Source organism: Lathyrus oleraceus, chromosome 1 (assembly GCF_024323335.1).
Source record: "Lathyrus oleraceus cultivar Zhongwan6 chromosome 1, CAAS_Psat_ZW6_1.0, whole genome shotgun sequence".
Lineage (NCBI taxonomy): Eukaryota > Viridiplantae > Streptophyta > Magnoliopsida > Fabales > Fabaceae > Lathyrus > Lathyrus oleraceus.
Genome location: NC_066579.1, coordinates 45,513,795 through 45,530,867, shown reverse-complemented (window position 1 = coordinate 45,530,867; position 17,073 = coordinate 45,513,795). Strand labels below are relative to the sequence as shown.

At 36.5% G+C, this 17,073-nt stretch overlaps 1 protein-coding gene across 1 annotated transcript; it reads right to left on the bottom strand.

The window, feature by feature from the left end:
* Positions 1-3,403: 3,403 nt before the first annotated feature.
* LOC127097989 (putative phospholipid-transporting ATPase 9) lies at positions 3,404-8,401 on the bottom strand. Its single transcript, XM_051036514.1, has 10 exons — positions 7,617-8,401; positions 6,123-7,471; positions 5,923-6,033; positions 5,520-5,796; positions 5,311-5,399; positions 5,116-5,224; positions 4,817-5,026; positions 4,502-4,726; positions 4,179-4,370; positions 3,404-4,093 (listed from the first exon to the last, which is right to left on the bottom strand). The coding sequence occupies exons 1-10, from the start codon at positions 8,013-8,015 to the stop codon at positions 3,482-3,484; spliced, it is 3,573 nt and encodes a 1,190-aa protein (XP_050892471.1). The 5' UTR covers positions 8,016-8,401; the 3' UTR covers positions 3,404-3,481.
* Positions 8,402-17,073: the final 8,672 nt, after the last annotated feature.

The following is a 17,073-nucleotide window of genomic DNA, read 5'->3' as shown; positions in this document are numbered from 1 at the left end:
GCATTTGGTGCTATACCATGATCATGCATTTTCACAATTTTTGTTCACACACTTCCTTACATCCAAATGACCTCAAATTTTGCATGAACCATTCTTTGCATGTCTAGTTTGTGTATGAATTTTCTTGGAATTAATCTTGCTGTTTTCCATTTGATTGAGAATTTTCTTCCATATGTGGTCATTTGTTGACTTTTTGTGCTATACATTGCCAAATCTTTTGTGAAATTCTCAAATCTTATTGTATGTCCATGAAATTTCATATGTGATAACTAGACATCTCAAGCTTTGCATTGGTGTTAATCTCATTCATTTCTCTTCTGTTTTCAAATTGATATGATTTTTTGAAGTTGACCCATGCTTGTTGACTTTCACCATGCTTACTTGAATTTGATTTGACTTCATGATTTTTATTTGACTGCCTTCCTCTCATCCAAATGCCATGAAATTTGACATGCTTTCCATGTTAGATGTTAGGATTGAGTGTGATTTATTTCATGATTTTTGAGATTGTTTGAGTTGACTTTTGGATGAAGTCTTTGCTGTTGACTTTTGTATGCTTCTCTTGCCATGCTTTGCATCCTTTTGCATATGAAATGACCATGATGCATGATATAATTATGAATCCAATTGAGAATGCTTCTTGAATGTTTAAACTTGGTTTGGGTTGACTTTTCCTTGCTGCCTTGACTTTTTCTTTCATCTTTGACCCTAGGCTAGTCCTAGTGGTCTTCTGAGCTTATGTTGAGTTCATCTGTTTCAGGTTAAGCACCAATGCCCTGAGGATCATTCAAATGTGTTTTAGTTTGATTGTTTAATGTGCTAACATTTGTTTTGTAGGTGACTCATATGCTTGAGTCTTTGTGCCTTGCACAATTGGTCCCTCTGTGGTTGACTTTTTGGTTCATTCTCTTTGTTTTAATTGTTGAACTGTTTACTAATTGGTTTGACTTTTTCAGGTGCTTTAGTTGCTTAAGTTCTTTGAACTTGCTTGCTTGCTTTGCTTTATAGCATTTGCTTTGAGGTATAAACCTTTCTTCTTCATGTAGTCTGGAGACCCGGTCTGTTATTTGACCGGGCAAACTGTCTGAAGTCCTCCTTAAGAGGCAATGCCTGTGTTTGTTTATATTTGTCCCAAGCAGGAAAAGTCCTTCAAGTAAGGCAATTGGTGGAAGGTAGGGATAAGCAATCTATCCCCCACTATTCAGTGTGTCCTCTCATTGCTCCCATTACATGGTTGAAGCATTGAGATAAATACCCAAGATCTAATCGAGTCAATAATGTGGAGAGAGTTCCTACTTTCTGAACTCCCACACTTTCTTTGATGCTCTCTCTGATTTGAGATAGAAGCAATGAGGCACACCCCTCATCTCCTTTTCATCTGCTTCACCTGAGCCCCTCAATGGCCAGGTTAAGAGCAACCTTCACCTATCACAGTGGACTTTCAAAAGTCAAACCCTCTTGTGTGAGCCCCCATTGTTTGGCTATAGAGTGTGCTGTTTGATATTCATTGTTTGATTGATTGCTTCATGTGCACTTGCTTGCTTATATGTTATGCATCTATCATCATCAATTGCCATTAATGCATGATCATCTCATTTGCTTTTATGATGCTATCATTGTTGTTTGCCCATTGAGGACAATTGTAAGTCCATTGCTTTGGCATTTGCTCCTGTGATATGGAAGGATAGAGTGTAAGACCTCATTGGTCACTCATATCTTCTGTTTTATCTGTTTGTATGTGAGGATACAGTTATAAGTCCCTGTAAGTTGGCATCTGTTATCCTGTGATCATAATTTGATCTGTTTGATTTGTATGTGAGGATACAGTTATAAGTCCCTGTAAGTTGGCATCTGTTATCCTGTGATCATAATTTGATCTGTTTGATTTGTATGTGAGGATACAGTTATAAGTCCCTGTAAGTTGGCATCTGTTTTCCTGTGATCATAGTTTGTTCATCTGTTTGTATGAGAGGTTGCAATTATAAGTCCCTGTAAGTTGGCATTTGCATACCTGTGATCATGTCATTGCTCTTGTGCTTGTATGTGAGGATCCATTGTAAGTCCCGGTGATGTGGCATTGGATTTCCTGTGAGCATACTGTGGAGTTAACCTAAGTCCAGATAGATTGGCAGTTGACTTCCATTTCTCATTCTTGTTTTCTTTTGAGGAGATTAGTATAAGACCATTGAGTGGCATCTGATATCCTGTTCTGTTTTAGGAGACTGGTGTAAATCCATCTATTGGTATCCGGTATCCGCCTTTTTTATTTCTTTGCCTGTGGAGATTAGTGTAAGTCCATTGAGTGGCATCTGATATCCCATTTTGTTTTAGGAGATTGGTATAAGACCATTGATTGGCATCCGATATCCGCTTTTGCTTGCTTTGTTTGTTTGTTATTATTAATTGCTATTCCAAAGGACACACTTGAATCATTTGCTATATGATTTCAAGAAGTGAACCTTCTAAGAAGTTTTACTACCCCATCTTCATCCATTCATCATTCATTATGTCCTAGACCTTTTCACACTATACCTTTCAAAATTGACATAAGTGTTGTGCAAACATCTTCATGTTTTTCTAACTAAAAACCTGGACCCCGAGTCCTTGACTTTTTCAAAACTCCATTTCATAATACTTCTTTGAATCAATCCTAATCATACTTTGACTTCATTTTCATAATCACAATCAATTAACTTCACTCATTCACTTGTTTTGGCTCTGTCCATTAATCTTTTCATGCATTAGCCATAGGCTTCAATTATCATTGTGGTTGATGTAAATCTTGCCTATCCTTAGTGAGTCGACAGTAAGACTTCCGTACTTCAAACAGGGCTAACCCCTCTAGTACGTCGAAGCTATCCTCGCATGGTGGATGTTGTTTTTGGTCGAGTGTTCTCCCATTGATAATGAAAAGCCTCAGTGCTTGTGTTCAAAACTGAATCCACCAACTTTTGGAAATCTTTTAGCCGAACTACGGCGTTCTGATCCTTACCTTTGATGGAAGGTACGTAGGCAACGGGTTCATCCGTTCGAACCCAATAATAATAAAAACTTGTATATTCTTTTCTCATCATCCCAATCATGTTTGGACAATCTTTATGTCATAACAAATAACAATTTAGCATAACAAGTGTGAAAAGGGCTCCCTAGGAGTACCTAGGACGTAGTGGGTGCCTAACACCTTCCCATTGCGTAATTTACCCCTTACCCGGAATCTCTGATCTTTTTATTAGTTTTCTATGTGTAAAACTTCTTAGGCTTTTGTTCGCTTTTTAGCCAGTCCTTTGGATAAATAAAAGTGCGGTGGCGACTCGAAATTTCAATGTATCTCTAGCTTATGATTTAATCGATAGATCATATAGCGACGAATACACCGTCACAGTATCTCAACAACTAGATACAATTCAAATAACTCTTTACCTACAAAATAATTACTCAAATGTTCACATAAAAACAAAACAGATTGTGTTTAAATGATTTTTCATACATGAGAAGTCTTGGATGCTTTGAAACGAGCCATTAGCCCGACTGTTGCATGTCGTATTGATCGCTGTCGCACAATATCAACATATTCTGGACCAGTTGCATGTCCTTCATTGCACATCCACTTTATCATTTGATGAAACATAGGAAAGAACCGCATTTGGATCGAGGCGTATACAAGATATGGAAGTAGTGAAGCAACAAGAACAAGGAGAGTGATGAGCCAATAAGATGGTGCAGGTGCACAAGCTTCAATTAGGACTTTATAAGCAGTGGTTGATAAAGAGGGGTTAATAGTTCCATATGTTAAAAGGAAAATATACCAAAAAAGAATGCCACCCCAAATGAATATATGTTGTATGTAAGTGAAGTAAGTTATGGATAATGCCATTTGAAAATTTACCACACAAACAACACAAGTGTACATGGTTGCACCAAGAATTTCAAGTCCAACTACTTCACCTCCTTTTCGGAATGCTTGATTCTCCATTGCATTAATGCAGAAGAAAAATATTATGGTTGCACTCATTACTCCATTCAATATCCATCCTAGAATCCTTTTCCAGCTAAAGAGGACATTTTGTACACCTTCTTGATATAATAATGGGAACTGAAATATGAATACAGAATGAAAGATGCCATGAGATTAAGATAATCGAGTCGTTTATAACGAGTGAAAATATTAAAAGAGATACCTTAAGGCATAATCTAGCAGAGACATCTTGGTCAAATACTCCCAAGGCAATTACAGGAAGGGAAGTGAAGAATACATTATATAGTGACAGAAACCAATCATTGTATGCAACTTGCCCGGAGAATGAGGCGTAGATCTCATACAAGAATAGAGTAAAGCCAAATGCAATATTCTTGTAAAAGAAGTAACAGATCTGCGGAATAGAAAAGAGTACTTAACGGAATGTGCATTGAGAGTAACATAGAAGAAGAATCACATGTTTAACTTCAATTGTGACACAAAAGTATTTGTCTAATGGAGAAGCTTGTTCACTAAGATTGTTACCATTAATGAGATTCTTCTGTAACACCAATGTCCATGCACGAGAAGTAAACGCTCTAGATACCGGAATTGAGCAATTGCAATATCACTAGACATAACTGCCTGCATTCCTTCAACGCCACTCATACCGATTCCAATATCTGCTTCTTGGAGCATTCCAACATCATTTGCACCATCACCAATTGCAAGAGTAGTACAACCTGTTTTATTCTTTACTAATCTAGTGACCTGCATTATTGTAATAGAAAGACTAAACATGTTCAAATCACCATTATAGGAAGAAACAAGGGAACGCGTATAAAGTCACAGAAATCGTACAAGTGCTTTTTGCTTCGGAGATGAACGACAGCATATAACCGACGCGCAACCAACTGCAAGTGCGAGAAACAGGTCCTTTACATCATCTTCCAGTGCATATGTCAGAGACTTCCCATCAATTATCAGAGCTAATGCCTCGGTGTTTTCAATGGATGCACCAAGTAATTCATTTCCTTCCATTAATTGACAAAGAACACTTTTCTTAATTGCCTGCAGAATCAATTACCTTCCATCACAATCACAAATGCAAAAGGTCAAGTGTTCCATTCTGATATCTATAAAATTATTTTAGGATTTACCACATCAGCATCAGACTTGTTTTCCATTTTCTCAAGTGATTTGGTTTCTGGAGTGTCTGAACTAATGATAATTTGCTTCATTCCTTGCCGAAGTAACCTACAAGCAAACCTGTGGTGACACAGAAATTATCAAATCAACGACTTCATATAATTATGACAAAGAATTTTAAAAACTGTTGATAAGTTTGAACTCACCCGACATTGATTGCTGTCTCCATTTTATCACCAGTCAAAACCCATAACTTTATTCCTGCCTGTGCTAGCTTGTCAATACATTCAGGAACCTATATGTCAAAAAGCGATTGCAAAGTTTTAAACGCACATGGATCAAACTTCAAAAAGCTAGCTTAAAAGCAGGACTAGTTTCCCTCTAGAGAGAAAGAAAATCACTAGTTGTAACATACTCCGTTTTGAAGTTTGTCTTCAACTGCGGTAGCACCAAGAAGAATTAAATCCTTTTCAATCTTTTCTAATACGTCCTCCACAATCTGCTCGCGATCTGCACTTACTAAGCTCTTGGCTTCCATCAATTCTTTATTAAAGATAATGTACTCTTCTTCATCAAGTTCGCGATAGGCCAATATCAAGGTCCTCAAACCAGCATCTGCGTATTCGTTAATGTGCTGCTTAGTCTGTTTCTCAAACTCCCTTCCATTCTCCGCAAGTCGTTCAAACATGACACTGATGTTGATAAACACAAAATAGAAACAGTTCAATATTTTCAACAACGGAAGCCGATAGGAAATGATAATCACGAAGTCTATTTATGATGGTCATGGACAATAAATAATGAACGAAATTAAAAACCTGTCAGCGCCTTTGCTAAGAAGTAGAAGTTTCTCTTCCTCGTCTCTTACAATAACTGACATTCGTTTTCTTGAACTACTAAACTCTAATATATTTAAAAGTCTGTAGGACCTGCAAAAGTTACATATATCAACCTTTTAATCATAATATAATGCTAAAATATAGAAAAGCCAAGATTCATATATGAACATGAACCAAACCTTCTAATGATCCTGCCTGATATCGAATCGAATTCGCGCAGCAAAATAGTTGTTTGAGTCCTTTCATAAAACTCAAATCCAAGTTCTTTAGCTGAAATTACAAAAGCTGCCTCATCAGGTGACTCAGCTTCATATGAAACTTTGCCATTTTCTTCATCAATTTCAGGTATTGCAGTATGGCATACCGCCAACAACCGCAAGAAGTTCTGGATTACATTGGCGTGAGGCTCCTCGACCCAATTTCCATTCATAATCCTTTCATCCATGAAGTTGAAACCTTTAATGAATGGCTTTGCTTCAGAAATCTCAGCAACATTTCCATCTTCTGTCAACTCTTGACTTAATGGTAATCCTTTTCTCCTTGCTAGAGCTCTCTCAACTTCGGTAATACGTTGTCCATATGCAATCCCAGCAATCGAACACTTGAGAAATTCCATGGAATTGCAAGTCAAAGTTCCTGTTTTATCCGAAAGAATAGTATCAACTTGGCCAAGTTCCTCGTTTAAATTCGAGGTACGAGCATGTGCAGGCTGGTTAGTTTCCTCGTAATACATGTGTATATCGTGGTTGACAAACATGCTTTGAAGTACTTTCACAATTTCAATGGAGACATACAAAGAAATTGGAATCAAGTAACTATACAACATTAGTGCTGTCAAGAAATGCAGCATTGCTGCAACCGGCGCTTTCTTTGGATCGTAGTAGATTGTAGTATCATCCGGTCGTAAGTACCATCTCTTCATTACTCCATTTTCAAGATCTTCACTTGTTGCAATGCCAAAGAAAATCGAACCGATAAAAGAAATAAAAAACAAAACTAAGAACAGAAAGTAGATTATCTTATCCATTCGCTTCTCAACTTTGCTTCTCTTCGAAGGAGGGTCCATGGAGTTCTGCATAACCTTCGTATCATGGCCGGTAAAGATTACCGCACCGTATATAAAATCCGTGTTCCTAAGCTTCGAGTCCCTAAGCAGTAACTGCTGAGGCGCAAGCGGGTATAGTTGATCTTCAAGCTTTATATTGCCTATAAATGAGTAAAGATATGCATTTGGATCCTCACATTTGATAATAGCTTTGAAATTTCGGAATGTAGAGTCTTCTTGAAACTTGGAAGTTTCTTCCAGTGCTTGTTTGAGTTTAAGATTTGTTTCTCCATCAAGATTCATGGTCTCAACATAGCAAATAGCATCTTCATAGCTTGATGATAATAGGATGAGATCAGCGGGGAAAAACTCATCTTTTTCTACTTTCACTATGTCTCCAACCTTCAAATCGCGCCATTTAGAATAGTCGAAAACACCCTCTCCATTATGGACTTTAACCTTTCTGTTATTCATTTCAATATCCTGATGTAATTAATCATAAGATAACATTAGCTACCTAAGAATAACCAGTACTAACACAACACCAATGCAACTCTACTGTTATCTTTCTGTAAAAAAAATTCTGCACAAAGTTGACAGAAAATTGAAGAACATTGATTTTGATTACCTGCTTCAGTCTTCTCCAATCCTCAACAGCTTCTTTCCCAATTGTAGCAGCAACAACAACAAGAAGAGGAACAACATTGCTAACAGCTGAGTAAGGAGAGACAGGAAAAAAAGACAAGATTGCACAAACAAGGAAGTAAAAATTGGCAACTCTTCTAAATTGCTCAAATAAGGATTTGGGAATGAAAGTGAACGCTGTATATTTAGTAGTTCTGACATAATTGTCACCATAGTTGACAATGTCACTGCCACTTTGTGGTTCATTGCAGTAAACTATTGTTGAGAAACCAGGTCCTCCTATAAGTGAATGTTCACCTTTGAATGAAGCTTTCCCAATGGAGAATGCATGGATTCTGCTTAACTGCTTCCTCTTTCTTCTAGTTCTACCACCATCCACCATCTTCTAGCTGTTTTCAAGTTACTCCGAAAGCTCTTTTGCCACTCTTAAAGCTTCCAAATGACTAGATGATTCAACTTTTAAGTGAGCTTCATAGACTCAAAATTCAGATTTTCTACTATCAAAACTACTTCTAAGTAATTTGCAACAGCAATTTGGGCAAGGATATAACAGTTTTTATGTTTGAAACCACAACTAACATTGCTAAGTGAAAAGACTATTTTTAGGAACTTTTGAACTTCTGATCACAAGACAGCAACCTTAAATGTTTGTCATCAAAAGTTGTTGAACATTCTATCTGTGCACATTTGTCTGTCGTTGTGTTACTAAGAATTTAGAAGGTGCAATCTGATAGCTTTGGCAGTTTGACTAGTAGTTGTGAAGAAATGAAAATACTGTCTTTGGATGGCGGTAGATGGAGCGGAGAGAAGGAGAAAATATTTTTAATTAAACATGACTGTTTTTAATTAAATGTGATTGATTTATATTTAAGGAGAAGAAGAAAAGAGTAGAAGAGTATAATTTCTCAAAAACACATTTTTTACCTCCTCAAATCAAGAGATTTGGTGGAGAATGGAAAGAATATAAATTTTAATATTTAAAAAATTATAACATTTATTAAAATTTGCTTTCATTTTAGTATTTCATATTTATTCATTTTCTTTCTTGTTTTTATTTCTCTTTCATGTGATTTTTTTCGGTTGCTTTCATTAATTTATTATATAATTGTAGCGATAAATTCATGATCATCAAGTTATGGATAAGTAAGACATCAAATAACAAGAGTCGGCATCGCGCTTTTATTGTTTCCAAGGGAAAAGGGAAAAAGTACGAACAAAACTCAAAAATAAGAAGTTTTCAAATCAAAACTAATAAATGTCAGAGATTACAGGTAAGGGGGTTGGTTACACAGAGGGAAGGTGTTAGCACCCAAAGTGTCTTAGGTACTCCTAGGGAGTCCTTTTTGTGTGCATATGTATTTTGTACAAAATGATGCTTACAAACAAATAGAGTGAGAGGATGAGAAGAGAATTCATTAATTATATTTTTGTGTTTGACAAGACCTTCGAGCTTATGCCTACGTACCAACATAAAAATGAGGGATCAAAATCTCGTAATCCGTGATACAAATTTCAAAGTGGATGCACAGCTTTTAACAAAAATTTAGTTTGAGAGGCACCAAGGCCTAAAAATGGTTTGAATGAGTTAGTTCTTTTTGGCTTTTTGAAAGTTTAAGCCAAGTATGGTTAAGTATATTTACAAGTTTGATTAAGAAAAGAAGTTTGAAAATGAAATGGCATAAGGCCAAAGTTTCTAGTTTGCAAAGTGGTCAAAGTTTAGAACAAAATCAGTTCAAGCAAAGAAGAATTTTTAAAAAGGAGAGAGATATTTTGAAATTAAAGAAATGTGGAGGAGATGAAGAGACTAATCTTAAGCATAAATTTAAAAGTTAAGAGTTGAAAAGATCTGACCAATGGGTTGCAATCCAATAGACAAGAATGTCATATAGAAACCCCAAATTCCCTTGGACATTATAATCAAGCAAGAAACAATGCACACAATATTAACTTGAATAGAAAGGCATCAAATAAAGATAGCCACATCCAAGCTTTAGCCACTCCATGATCTTCTTCAAATTTGTCCATGTAACAGATGAATTCCACAAGTCACAGGTTTAAAATAACAGTTTCACAATGATCATGTTGCAGATGAACTCAAAGGGATCTTCAAAGATGTATCAGATTAAGTTTTAAATTGCAAGCACTTGGTTACACAAATGTTGGCATTGTCCAAATCCTTTAGCATAGGGAGGTTGCCTATATTTTAAGTCCAATTTGTCCAAGATCAAGTCAACAGTCCCCACAGAAGTTTTTTTAGGGTTTTTGTTCTTATTATGTACATTAATGGTCAAAGACCACACAAACAAACAAAATATACACAAACAATATATATCACACAATATGGTCCAAATGGACAAAGGGAAAATGACATTAACATAAACAATTAGAATGGTATGAATAATGGCAAATGAATATAGACTTGAAATTAAATGGCATTAAAGTAAATGGCTTGAAATTAAATGTTAGTTGTTAAGGAGTTAGAAGTTAGTATTGTTTTGCTTTTGCTTTTCATTTTAAGTCATTCTTTAGAGAACACTCAACCCACTTATCATAAGCATGGATCCTTGAGACAAGACATCTTCCAAAGGAAGGAAACAAGGTCAAGTTTCCATACAATACCATGAAAGAGGGGAGACTTACAATCTCACTAACTAGAATGTTATGTGTTTTGTGTCAAAAATTTAGCGATATGTTAAGCAATCGTAATTGGACTTATGTAGAAGTTATAACTATTTGAGGTCGAGCAATAGAATTTTGGTGTTAATGCATGTTAGAGACACAGTATAATGGACTATGCTCATGAAACATACCACATATAAAAAGAATATGCAAAAGAGGTGGTCTAATCTCATCCATACTTATGTTGATTTTGCAATCAACTAGCCTTAGGACTTAGAGATATCATAGGCCAAATGAGATGAATGCATAAAGAATGGGAAATAGATGAAGAGGGAGGGGAATGGATCAAAACTCAAATTGGTCAAAGGAGGACTTTTACCAAATTAATATCATTCATTCATTTTGAGAGATGGAATGTACATTCCATCAATCCCCTAAATCCAATGATATTAACTTAACAAAGTCAAATCAACTTTGACCAAGGCCCAATAACATGAGTCAAACTTACACAAATCATCACAAGAGGTCAACACAATTATTTGGCATTTATTCAAATTAAAAATACTAAAATAAGGCATTTAAATTAAATATGGTTTGCCAAATTCCTAAAACCTCATCAAAACACCAAATAAATGGCAATGAGATTTATCATAGGTCAAACAAGGTCAAAGGACCTTGGTGAAAAAATTTCAGAATTTTTAAAGACTTAAAAGTATTTTTAAACAATTAAAAATAATCACAAAATCAATTAAATCATGAAAAATATTAATAATGATCCAAAAAATAATTTTAATTCAGAATATGAAAGAGGAATTTATTTAATTTTTTTTGTGAAACTCTCATATTTTTTGGATCAATATTAAAATCAATATGAATTAATAAAAATAAAACAAATTAAATGAAATTCAAATAATCAGAAAAAACGTGGACCACTTGATCTCCCTCATTAATTGAGGTGGCAGATCAAGTGGACACAAACGTGCGTTCCATAATAAACCTAAGTCAATGCGTTGCAAGGATGGTAATTAAAACCAACGTGTGAGATTAAAGCATTTCAAATGAGATCAATGGCTCAGAACCTGTCCAGCAGACCACCGGCGCTGGACCTCTGGTCACCTTCTCAGGCGAGGTCCACTGGGCTGGTTCACTCATTACCACCAAGAAAATGAAAAAGGAGGACATGATCTGAAAGAAAAAATGGCGTAGAGCATGAATTTGACCTCAAATTCAACTAACTCCAAATATATAAAAAGATATGAGGAGTTGAATTTTGAGGTGTGTCAACTGAGGTGTTTCGATTTGACCTCTAAGCAACTCAATCTTCTTGCCTAGATTTGTAGGACTTCAGACAACCAAAGATCCAAGAGAATTGATGATAATTGAGTGAGAATCGAAGAGATGAACTTTTCTGAAATTTACCTTCAATGTTGTGCAGAACTTGATGTTGCTTGCTTCAACATTGATCTGATCACACTTGAGAAGCTTGCAGAAGAGGTTTAGCAATGGTACAAAGCTTTGGATCCCGGAGTTCTTGAATCTTCAAACAGTGAGATTCAAACTCAATTTTCAAGTTGAAAATTCTCAGGTTTTCCTTTGAAATATGAGGGTTTCAATTGGGGGGCAAAGCTGGCGCGCAAGGTGTATTTGAATTGAGCTCAGAGGCCTTGTATTTATATCATTTGGGATTGATAATTGCACACTTGAAAAATTGCTAAATTTGGTCATTTCATGCACAAGCTTGCATGGGCATGTACAGACCCATGAAGCAATCCATTTTGATCCATATCCAACTGTTCTGAAGTTCAAATGATGCTTGAGTGGCAAGGCAATAATATGTGGAGTTTTGGACATTTGATTTTCTCCAATAATGCAGCTATGTTAAAGCCATGTGTAGACCTAGCAAACTTCATCCAAAATGCATGAACTTGGGTTCTTTGGAAAGCTTAGATCAAGGGGAACAAGTTTTATGTTGAACACTTTTTCATATGGAGCTTGGATCATGGTGAATTTGAAGGTGGAAGTTTCGAAATTTCAATATGTTAAAAAAAATTCTAAGTGTCAAGCCATATATCTCAATATTCCACCTTGCTTACCTTTTTATGTGAGATTCAAATGAGAAAAGTGTCATCATCAAAGTTGTATCTCTTTCAAGTACCTTTAAAATGGTCGAAAATTTCATGTCATTTGGATTTATAATGGTAGAGTTATGCATTTTTGAAGTTTGGAAAAATCACTTGTCCAATGGTATAGGTCAAAAATGACCTATAATGTATCCTCATATAACATGCTCATAAAAGTTGAATTAGCTCTCACTCAAAACATAAAAGTTTAGGTATACATCTTGAATTTGATTGTTCAACTTGGAAATATTTCATCTCATAAAAGTTGAGCAAGTTATGGCCTTGGGAAGTTGACTTTCAAATTAGGGTTTAGACAAAATGACCTATAATGTTTCAACATAGAAAATGATTTTCCAAGCAAAACTAGCTCTAGGTCTCAACATGCAAGTTGTTTGGAATGTTATTTAGAGTAACTTTACTCTTGGAATAATTTTCATATGGTGAAAATTGTAGGAGATATGGTCTAGGGAGACCCAGTTTTGATCAGATGAATTCATCTGGCCAACCACCATTAACCAACTTGCTAACCTTCAATTCTTTTGACTTTCTTGGCTTATGGTAAATCATATATGCATAATATGATGAATTTTGAAGTGTCCCTTGAGAAATTTGATCAATTGGTGAGATAGCTTGTTGGAGAAGTTACTCAAGATACCTAGTCAAACTAGGGTTTCCAAGGCAAATCACCTTCACACTCTTGAAGAAAACTTGATCAATATGACAAGTAGAGACCATTGGGACTCATATATGATGCTTATAACCATTTGTGGGTCAATCCATGGTTGTGCTCTTTGCCATGAGGGTCTTAAACCCTATATATGAATTTGATTGATCATTGGAGATCATGCCCTACCTACAAAAGAGTTAGGAAAATGCAAAGACATATTTTTGTATTTTGGTTAGTAAAAAATGATAATATACAAGTATGATACAATCACAAAGTGCTTGGTTATCTCTCCCAAAACAAACCCAATGAAGGAGGGGTAAGGAGGATGCCAAGGTATGATCCCAATGCTAATGCTTATGATGAAATTGCATGAGGATCATAGGGTCAAAATTGGGGTCTTACAGCTGCCCCTATTTAAGGACATTCTAATTGAGGAGGCGAATGTTAAAATCTTCATGTCGACTCAGTAGAATGGGTTGAAATAACAACACGTAAAAACAAATTTTGGTCTCTAAGAGACCTCGTGATGCATATGGTATGAATGTAGAAGCAAATTCTTTGTGGGGAAATGTTGCCACAAAGAAGAAGAAATCAGAGAGACTGAAAGTTCGCAGGAGTATAATGTATTTCGTATGGAAAACTCATTGGGAAGACAGAGACTATGAGGGGATAAAGGAGGTTATGCGTAGGTCAGGCTACGACTTAAAACTGCTGGGGGACTAGAGGAATTCCATACAAAATGGAAAGACTCAGTCGGGGAAACAAAACATCTGTAGGGGAAACGAGTAGATCAGGAAAAACTGACGTACTTGAATCATGCAGGAAAAGAGATTTCACTAAGGAAATGCGCACTCAACTCAACTGGGGAGAAATAAACTTCAACATAGGAGGAGCAGAAATCTACTATCTATTACCTGTTACTGGGCAAGGGGGTAATAAAGATCTGACAAAGAGGACATCTGTCATCGGTTAGGATGAACATATCAAGGATGACTCACTGAGAACCACCAGGAGAGAGTATTCATTATCGGCTACTTAGTAAGAATAGCCTTGTTGGGGAAAACTGCAGAAAATAGGATTTACAGCTACCAGTTACTGGGCAGAAGACCAAGGATGAGAGTATCCATCATCGGTTAGGATGAACATATCAAGGATAAACTCAACAGGGAAGAAAATTCGCCATCTGTTAGGATGAACATATCAAGGATAGACTTGCCTGGGAATTGTCAAGGAGGATATCCGTCATCGATTAAGATGAACATATCAAAGATAAACCAATTGAGCAAAAAGTAGGAATTACATATATCGAATGCTGGATAAAATATCGTCAAAGAGAAAATTTGTCACCGGTTAAGATGAACATATCAAGGATACATTCTGTTAAGGAGAGAAAATAGGAATTACATCTATCAGTACTAGATAGAATACCATCAAAGAGAAAATCCATCACCGGTTAGGGTGAACATATCAAGGATAGACTCTGCGAATGGGACAAAAGCAGGATTTACAACTATCGGTTACTGGGTAGAAGACCGCAAAGAGAAAGAAATTTGTCATCAATTAGGATGAACATATCAAGGATTAACTCTCTGGGGAACAAAAATAGGGATTACAACTACCTTTTTACTGGGTAGAATACCAAAAATGAGAATATTCGGCATCGGTTAGGATTAACATATCAAGGATATACTCAGGCAGGGGAGAGAAAGATATTTGTCACCGGTTAGGATGAACATATCAAGGATATACTTCCTGGGGGATAGATCCACTGCGGACTCTACTGAGGAGAAAAACAGGGATACTTTTGTCGGGTATTGGGCAAGAAGTAACAAATTGCAAACTAAGAAGAATATTATCAGTTACTGGGCAATAAACTCTTGGGAGACTCAAAACATCTATCTAGGCAAGAGCTAGAAAGAAACAGTCAATCAAGACTCAACCTAATGAGGATATATCTCAAGGGGAGTAGTTCCATCCAGATAATCGGCTGGGGAGGAAAAACTGAAACAATGATCATCCACGAGGAAATAACTCAGTGGAGAAAGGAGAAAGGTTAAAGTCTTTTTGCTTAAGGGGCCGACCTTCTATAATTGAGAGAGGACAGACACCGAACTTGTATGGGGATAAAGTACCTCCATAACAGAGCATAAGAATCTCAAACAATGATTCAGCAAATATGCAAATATGCAAATATGAACTTATATGAGTGTATATGTATATGTATATATGATGATTATGCTGACAAAATGATCACAAAGGATACAAAGGTGTCGTAAAATTTTGAATCATCAGTACAATCCTCGGCCAATCCAGAAAAAAGGGATAACTGTCGGAGAACAGAGAGATCAACATCCCAAAGGCCTAACCCTAGCTGGGGAAGGAGGATATCCGTTGAGGAAAGGAAACGTTATTGACTCTGCGGGGATTTTTAGGTCAACATCATATCCCATGGGAGACAACCATACAGAGGATAACACAAATAACTGCTCAGAAACCAGGAGGAAACTCTAACATGGAGCGAGTCGGACGGCGACGGGTGGAGAAACCAATGCGATCTACTGGGGAAATCATCTTATTCTGCTGAAGATCCAAAATTAAACATGTTGAAGAATACACAAACTCTGCAAGGGGATACCGAAACTCTGTCGGGGATAAAACACAACTCCGCAGGGTACCAAATCCACTAACTCAACTAGGAAAAGGTACGGGAGTTCCGTCGGGGATCAAACATGCCGCAGGGGAACTGGATCAACAGACTTGGCTAGGGATACCCGAAGGGTTAACTGCTTTGGGGAACCCTCAATGCTTCACACTTAAGACTTGCTGCTTTCGAAATGATGTCAATGTTTCTTTTTAATTGCTTTGAAAAGTTCTTGCTTTTATATATTTAAGAAAATGATTTTGATTAATATTTTAATTTCAAAAATGATCATAATAAAATTTAAACTATTGGATGAAGTAAAATAAAAGTGAAAACAATTGGATAAAAGCTCAACTTTATTTAATAGAATGGTAGTCTGTAAATGACAAGACTCCATAGATTTTTTACAAAGTTGAAAATGGTAATTTCCATGGAAAATGGTTACATTGAATACAAATGACCATTAATCCTTCTACCAACTCTTGACGTACGTTGTGCTTTTGACCGCTATCGGGGATGATGAATTGATGTCAACCCTTGTGCTCAAAGTTTCTTCAAAACCTGAAGATCAACAGAGTGCAGTTACTCGCCATAATCCCTAATTTTTTCATAAGTTGCCCCAAGGTGGGGTACTCAACTTATTGGGAAATTCTTTATGTTTTATGTCTCTAACTTTTGCCTGGATCGCCTTTTGGGTTTTCAATCCATCGAGACGCTCATTTTTGCCTAAGCCACCCTTTCGGGTTTTCAACTTAGTGGGTTGTTCTTTTCTTTTTAGGCGAAGTATTTCTTAATTGCATCTGCGTTCACAGGACGAGTGGACTCTTCACCATCCATGGTTGTAAGAATCAAAGCGCCGCCTGAAAAGACTCTCTTAACAACATATGGGCCTTCATAATTAGGAGTCCATTTGCCCATAGAATCTGGTTTGGACGATAAAATCTTCTTAAGCACAGGGTCACCTTCTCTGAACACACGAGGTCTGACCTTTTTATCAAAATCTTTCTTCATCCTTTTCTGATATAACTGACCATGACACATGGCAGTTAATCTTTTCTCTTCAATCAAATTCAACTGATCAAACCTGGTATGACACCATTCAGCCTCAATCAACTTGGCTTCCATGAGCACACGCAGTGAAGGAATCTCAACCTCTACGGGGAGTACTGCTTCCATACCATAAACAAGAGAGAAAGGGGTTGCCCCTGTTGAAGTGTGAATGGATGTACGATACCCGTGCAAAGCAAATGGGAGCATCTCATGCCAATCCTTATATGTTACATGAAGGAGAAGGGCGATCCAAAATGCAGCGGGATTTAAAATTTCCCCTTTAATGATCCTTACGAATGGGCATGATTAGTGATAGAATCGTTACCTCTTGTGGCGATTGTAA